The 8,029-nt window shown below is 35.2% G+C and overlaps 1 protein-coding gene across 2 annotated transcripts in view; it reads right to left on the reverse strand.

The window, feature by feature from the left end:
- Positions 1 to 2,587: 2,587 nt before the first annotated feature.
- Positions 2,588 to 8,029, reverse strand: part of LOC108361650 (ecto-NOX disulfide-thiol exchanger 2) — a 15,278-nt gene continuing 9,836 nt past the window's right edge. For both annotated transcript variants that reach the window (XM_017614329.1, XM_017614328.1), the window contains exon 7: positions 2,588 to 3,137. In XM_017614329.1, coding sequence (XP_017469818.1) covers positions 2,826 to 3,137 — 312 coding nt within the window. In that variant the 3' untranslated portion in view covers positions 2,588 to 2,825. The remainder of the gene's footprint in view (positions 3,138 to 8,029) is intronic.

Below are 8,029 nucleotides of genomic sequence, written 5' to 3' on the forward strand. Positions count from 1 at the left end.
GGGTCTTTTTCGAACTTAATATATATAGGCTTCACTTTTCTCTTGGGGAATATGCTTCGGTCTTCCAAGCTGAGGTATTTGCAATACTTAAGGCCTTAGACTACGTGGTGGAAAATAGATGGAGGGGAAGGAGTTGACGTGCCTGCAGTGACAGCCAAGCTGCACTTAAAGCTTTGGCCAGCCCTCTGACTAAGTACTTCAAAACCAGTTAAGCAATGCAAGGTGAATACTTCGCTCAGCAATGAAGAGGCATCCGGTGGCTGCAGGTGGACGAAACTCTTGTTGCCTTCAATCTCTGAAAGGCTATTTAATTGCTTGCTCTCATAGAGCAGACGGGTCTGCAGACAACAAGGCGAATTTATACAAGGTGGTGTTGATTCATATGACAACAAACACATCATTTTGACATACATATATGTATATGGCCAAGAGAAGATCACATTCAACCCTACCCCCGGTATCTCTTCTAAAATTTAAGGAGTCTTTGGGGCTAGATGCAGTGATGTGATAAGCGGAGGGCCCAATAGACCTACTGGTCGCAAAGCTTACTCTATTCTATTTTATATACATAGATTCTCCTCCGACTTTCAGTACCTGTTGCGACGTCTACAATATACGGACCGTAACAGGGTCAGATTAGCACGGATCTTGCGAGGTAGTTGAAGCTCCAAATCAAGGACAGGTGGTGATTGATCTTCGAACACCGCATTCATATGCCGGCAGTGTTGCTGTTGTTGTAGCAACATACAAGTTGCCAAGAGTTTTTGGGGAGTGTTGCTGAAGTGACAGTCCTTGGCCAAATATAAATCTGGGTCGTTCCGGTTACGTAGACCCGTTGGTGGATGTATGTCTAGACCGCGTCCAGGTACCCCCAGAGATGCCTCCTAATATGCCTGAGCGGAGGGCCTCACTATGTAGATGGAGTTCAGGCGACATTAGCAGGCATCCCGTCGCTGTGAGGAGTGTGACCTTCCGACAAGTCTGTAGCTTCGTCCACTGCGTCCAAATAGTCCACAGCGACCAAACAGGCGCAGCGTAGTTCCGGAACGGCCGGCCAATTGCCTTGTATGTTGCCAGCAACGTTTCTTTGTCTTTGCCCCAGGTGCTGTCGGGAAGCATCACCGTTCATTTCGTTGAGGAGTCGGTTAGACTCCTTGCAGTGAAGAAACGACAAAGTTTGGGGTCAAACGCCTTTTACAAGTCCACGCTACTGGACTGTGCTCTGTCTGTGTTTATGTCGTTAAGTGCCGTTGTTGTGCTGTGCACTTTACGGAAACCATGCTGATGTTCCGCTGGGGCCCTCAAGTGTCTTCGCGACTGGAGAAAGAAGTGTTATCGGGCGAGAAGATTCGGCTCTATTCCCATTGTCGAAACGACAGTCGTTCGTCGAAATTTGAGATTTTCATTGGCGTTATGAGGCAACCAGTGACATAATCCACTACAAATTTTTATTCCTATTATCTCTTCGAAATGAAGAAGTACTGAAAACGTGTTAAAATCTGCCGTTTATGTTTTTATTTATGACATAATTCAACGAACGACTGTCGATGTGAACGACTTACGACAACCAGAATAGGGGTGATTATCTTTTCTTGGCTAGCTTCCCTGTTATCAGCGAGTGGCCATTGACAAGTTGAGAACCTTGGTGAGATATGGTACACTCCCGGGTCCCAAATGTTTCAGCATCAGCATGCAAATTCCGTCGGGACCAATGGCTTTAGAGACTTACGCCTTTCTGATGGCCACCTCGACATCATCACTGATGAAAGCAAGTGCTGTACTGTTTCCGGTCAGTTTGTGCGCCTCCTGATCAGCCCGCTAAAATAGCTATCGTGGACCTGTCGCCCGCGCCTAGTCATTGAAATATGTGGATCCTAGGAAATTACTATCGTTCCTACGTGAAGACTCCACCCACGACACCAACCACTACTTCACATGCCCACTCAATCCATCTCAACTAACACCCCTCTCCCTCTGGTTCGGTCTTTCCTCGAAACATCACTTTTCCTGGGCCAACCGTTAGTTGAGCTTGAAGACAACTATTGAAGAACAATCCGACGGAGGCAGAGCCGCTACAACTACAACAGCAAGCTTGATTAGATAAAAAAATCCAATCCTTTTCAATTCCAAACTGTCTGGAAAGATAAATGACCGATATCTAAAGAGGTACATAGATGAAGTCAGGACAAATATTCGTAAAATACGAAAATAGTCCAAATGACACCACCGTCCCCTTTTCGTTAACTGTCTTGTAGAGAGGTTCAACAAAGTGAAACCATATTCTCTTTGAGCATAAGGCAAGAGGAGTTGAACGATTACATCGCGGCTGAAGGCGAAAATATTGTGTTCCAAAAAACTTTAATTTGAAGATAGGAATGGTAAAGGTTTTCCAGAAAACTCCATTGAATAAGGGCCATAACACACGCAAATGTTGGTGCTGCATTTCTACTTTTACGAATACAATTTATTACAAACGCCCACCATTACTACATAAATAATATTGAGATTAGTTTGTAAACCTTTTATTGCATTTTCAATAACTACAATCAAATAAAAACTAATAATAATCAAAATTTTTTTTTGAGAGTACATTTTTAAGATTCATTTTTTTAATGTAATTAAAACTCATTTAATCAGCTCCAATTAACATTGAATTATGTATTAAAATCTATGAATTAAAATCGATGTTGCATTTGTGAATAATTGTTATTTATGTAATATGTATATGTACATACATTTGCAATAAAAAAATGCTTATCAAGTTATTTAATTAGCCAGTAGGGAGTCCAAGATTCTTACGTTAGAATTTGCCATTTCTATTTTCTCTAATCTCCATTTTTTGCGTTGGCTGTTTCGTTTTCCTCCTTAAATACATCGTTAGCTTCTGTAAATCCACAAAACTTCCATTGCACTTTAGTTTCGTCATCCCCTCCATCTGCTGTCTGACATTCCATTTTGAAGAGATTCGTATAGGTTGTGAGTATTTGTTCTAAAGTTAGGACCTGTAGGTCTAGCGTTTTCATAGATTGTCGTAGGTAGACACAAATTGACTCGGTGCTGACACCAAAGGGATGCACTATCAAGTAGGCAGCGATTAGCGCAATAATTTGGGCTTCCACAAATGGCAAGTATTTGGGCTGCGTAATTAATAAATATAAGCAAGAGGTTATACTTTTTTTTTTTTTAGAACAGGAAAAAATAAGGGCTTTATGATTATGTAAAGGAGCTTTTTCCGAAAGCAGATGATTTTTATATGAGAAGTTGGAATAGTAGGAGTAGGGGTAGGAAACATAAGTTAGCGTAATTTTTTTTAAGAATAGTCTATGTACGGTAGGTATAGACTTTGACCGAATTTTCAAAAACAAGAAAAAAAAAAATTTCATTCCTGTGAATTAATTTATTAAAATGTATTCGAAATTTTATCAGAAAATTTTTTTGTTTGAAAATAGCGGAAAATATATGGTAATATGGATTGGAACCAGAGGGAATATAAAATGGATTTTCTATTAGTGCTCGGTTTCGACTTTCTTAAACGAAATTTTCTTAACAAAAATATTAGGAGATTTTTCGAGTTTGTCAGAATAAAAAAATATACTGTGAAAGTGAAAGGACGATTTCGACGCTTTTTCGATGATTTTTTTTAATCAAACTATTGGGATATTTTTTTAATAAAGATCTTGGGATATTTTTCTAATTAGTGGGAATACAAAATTTAAGATTTTTAATAAATTTGTGTATAAAAAAAAATATTGAGTGTTTTTAACAAGTCAGAATATAAAATTTGGTTTTCAATTAGTGTTTTGGTTAGTTAAAAACATAAAAGAAATTTTAATATATATTTGTTTTCAATAAAATGTTTTTATAAAAATATGTAGTGGGGAATTTTCGAAATTAGTGGGGAAATTAAAATTTTATTTATAGCACGTCAGTTAGAAAAAGATGAAAAAGAAAGTAAAAAAAAGGAAAACATTTTTTCAAATAATTTTTTTTTCTAAGTGGGTTAGATAAGTACATTTTTTCAATGAATTTTTGAATAATACATACATACTTATTGGGAAATTTTTGAACTTAGTGGGAAAATCTTTGAACATATAAGAATATAAAATAACACAAAATTTTAATATTTGTTTTGAAATTATTATTTTTTATATAAATGTGTATGGGGAAATTTTTGGTATTTTTAGTACATATTAGAATTTGTGGATACATAAAAGAGAGAAAAAGGATTTCGAAATTTTTTAAAGACTTTTTTCAATAGATATTATCGGGAAATTTATGGAATTGGTGGGAAAATAACATAGGGGATTCTATAGGAGTAAAGTTTCTAGGTAATTGGATTTCGATATTTTTTTTTTTAATTCTATTAATAAAAATATTAGGAAAATTCTCGCATTAGTCTAACTTTTTTTTTATAAAGTAGGAATTATTAGGAACTAAATTTTGGGTATTAGTATAAAAATAAAGAATGTCGGCCCTTTCCTCAAAGAAAGTATATTTTAAATAAAAATACCGGGAAATTTTTCAATTCAACCAGAATGTAAAATTTAATTTTTTATTTGCTAGCAACTGTTAGCTAAATATAACAAAACACAATTTTTATATTTGGGATTTTTTTTGTAATTGGTGGTGATACGAAAATCAAGATCAAAAAAGGCGAAATTTTTTTCGAGGAGATTATTTCCACACAAAATATATTTTAGTTTTTTTTTTTAAAGTATGTGGAAACAAAAATCGTATGTCAAAGGAATTTTGGAGGAAACTATTGGTAGAAAATATAATATTTCTCTTAAAACAGTTTTATTTCTTAAGGCTGGTTTTCACTATGTCAAATTCAGTGGCATTTGTCGTCAAATAAGTAAAAAACACATTGTCAAATGGGTTTAAAACGCGGTTTATCCATTGATTTCGATCAGAATAGGTCTTTAGTCGGGTACGTGCGCTGCTAAATCGGCTATCTGTCAGTTTGTGGCCAATAATATTATCGGTAAAGGTATAGATAAAGCAGATAAAATTGTGTCAAAATATGACATAGTGAAAACCAGTCTTTAGAAGCTTGGTGATAAAGTATGAAATTCTTTATTTTGAAACAAGTAAGAAAGTCTAAGTTCGGGCTGAACCGAACATTAAATACCCGGCGCAAGTATTAAATATATGTTTTTCACCTTTTCGAAAGCTACCGCTACAGGGTAAACCGGGGTGTATCCATTTTGAGTAAATTAGCGTCCTTAAATTTCGAAATATTGAAGTTTCAAGCATTTCTGAAATTCACTGTTATATGAAAAGCGGTCGTAATTTTAGTTCGAATTCAATAATTTTCAACGTTAACCACACCGAGTTTGGTACAAATTGGTAGAACGGTTACCGAGATACATACATATATGTGATCATAAGTGGGCGGTGCCACGCCCGTTTTCCAAAATTTTAGCATGAACGTATTTATTGGTAAAGGATTGTCGCAGGCATCAATTTTGAATAAATTAGCTTCAATAATTACTGATTTATCGAAGATTTCGTATTTCTCTAAATTACCGTTATATGTGGTGTGTGTGTGTGTCTAATTACCGTGGTTATTGTCCGATTTAAAAAAAATTTCGGCCATTTCGTATGATATACCAAGGTTAACAACTGTGACAAGTTTGGAAGAAATTGGTGCAGNTTGGAGGAAACTATTGGTAGAAAATATAATATTTCTCTTAAAACAGTTTTATTTCTTAAGGCTGGTTTTCACTATGTCAAATTCAGTGGCATTTGTCGTCAAATAAGTAAAAAACACATTGTCAAATGGGTTTAAAACGCGGTTTATCCATTGATTTCGATCAGAATAGGTCTTTAGTCGGGTACGTGCGCTGCTAAATCGGCTATCTGTCAGTTTGTGGCCAATAATATTATCGGTAAAGGTATAGATAAAGCAGATAAAATTGTGTCAAAATATGACATAGTGAAAACCAGTCTTTAGAAGCTTGGTGATAAAGTATGAAATTCTTTATTTTGAAACAAGTAAGAAAGTCTAAGTTCGGGCTGAACCGAACATTAAATACCCGGCGCAAGTATTAAATATATGTTTTTCACCTTTCCGAAAGCTACCGCTACATGGTAAACCGAGGTGTATCCATTTTGAGTAAATTAGCGTCCTTAAATTTCGAAATATTGAAGTTTCAAGCATATCTGAAATTTACTGTTATATGAAAAGCGGCCGTAATTTTAGTTCGATTTCAATAAGTTTCAACGTTTTGCATTCAATAATTTTCAACGTTAACCACACCGAGTTTGGTACAAATTGGTAGAACGGTTACCGAGATACATATATGTGATCATAAGTGGGCGGTGCCACGCCCATTTTTCAAAATTGTAGCATGAACGTATTTATTGGTAAAGGATTGTCGCAGGCATCAATTTTGAATAAATTAGCTTCAATAATTACTGATTTATCGAAGATTTCGTATTTCTCTAAATTACCGTTATATGTGGTGTGTGTGTGTGTCTAATTACCGTGGTTATTGTCCGATTTAAAAAAAATTTCGGCCATTTCGTATGATATACCAAGGTTAACAACTGTGACAAGTTTGGAAGAAATTGGTGCAGCGGTTACCAAGATATACACATGTAACCATAAGTGGGCGTGGCTACGCCCATTTTCCAAAAATTTATAATATTCTTATTTTTTGTCTAAAACTTATTGTAAATATCAATTTTGAGTGAATAATCTTCAGTAGTTACTAAAATATCGCAGTTTTCGTATTTCTGAAAATTACCGTTATATGGGAGGTAGGCGCGGTTATTGTCCGATTTTGCCCATTTTCAATACCATCCGTCCTCCGCCCGAAAGAAGTGCACATACCAAGTTTCGTTAAGATATCTAAATTTTTACTCGAGTTATCGTGTGCACAGACGGACGGACGGACAGACAGTCACCGCTTAATCGATTTCTCTTTTCATCCTGATCATTTATGTATGCATTTGTCTATATCTATCTCGATTCGTTTTGCCTGTTACAAACAACCGTTATGTGAACAAAGTTATAATACCCTTGTGCACAAGTGCACTCGGGTATAAAAAATAAACTTATTTCGCAAAATAAAAGATATATTGTATGTATGTATGTATTAAGTAGTATTTGAATTTTAATCACAGCATGTGTTTTGTTTGAATTTATAAAAAAAAATTAATTGGGTAATTTAAAACAAAAAATAAGGGCAAAATTTGAAGGATACATTCGTTTTGCTTATGAAACGATTCGACTGAGTTTTTATGAAACATCTAGAAGAATTAAACGAAATACATACGGGGAAATTCAAAAGAGATCTTAAATTTTTTTAAACGAGTTTTTTACCAAAATAACGTTATTCGAATTTGATTAAGTTGAAAACTGGAAAACATTTCGAAAGTGTTGTAAATTTGTTTAAAGGTTCTCCGATTTTTCAGTTTTTAAAAATTTCCAAAAATTAAATATCCAATTTTACCGACTTTACTGCCCGTTTCACCAGCAATTTAAGTGAAAAATGATTTTATCCCTTATGTCAGATTTCGTATTAAATTAAAAAAGAAACAAGTAAGAAAGTCTAAGTTCGGGCGGAGCCGAACATTAAATACCCGGCGCAAGTATTAAATATATGTTTTTCACCTTTCCGAAAGCTACCGCTACATGGTAAACCGGGGTGTATCCATTTTGAGTAAATTAGCGTCCTTAAATTTCGAAATATTGAAGTTTCAAGCATTTCTGAAATTTACTGTTACATGGAAAGGGGCCGTAATTTTAGTTCGACTTCAATAATTTTCAACGTTTTGCTTCTATGTGGCAAGCACGTTAACCACACCGAGTTTGGTACAAATTGCTAGAACGGTTACCGAGATACATATACCTGATCATAAGTGGGCGGTGCCACGGCCATTTTTAAAAATTTTCTCTTAAGCGTATTTCTTGGTAGAGAATTGTTGCAAGCATCAATTTTGAATAAATTAGCTTTAATATTTACTGATTTATCGAAGATTTCGTATTTCTCTAAATTACCGTTATATGGGATGTGGGCGT

The sequence above is a fragment of the Rhagoletis zephyria genome, unplaced genomic scaffold (assembly GCF_001687245.7).
Source record: "Rhagoletis zephyria isolate East Lansing unplaced genomic scaffold, Rhagoletis_zephyria_1.1 Rzeph_scaffold_00809, whole genome shotgun sequence".
NCBI classification, from domain to species: Eukaryota; Metazoa; Arthropoda; class Insecta; order Diptera; family Tephritidae; genus Rhagoletis; species Rhagoletis zephyria.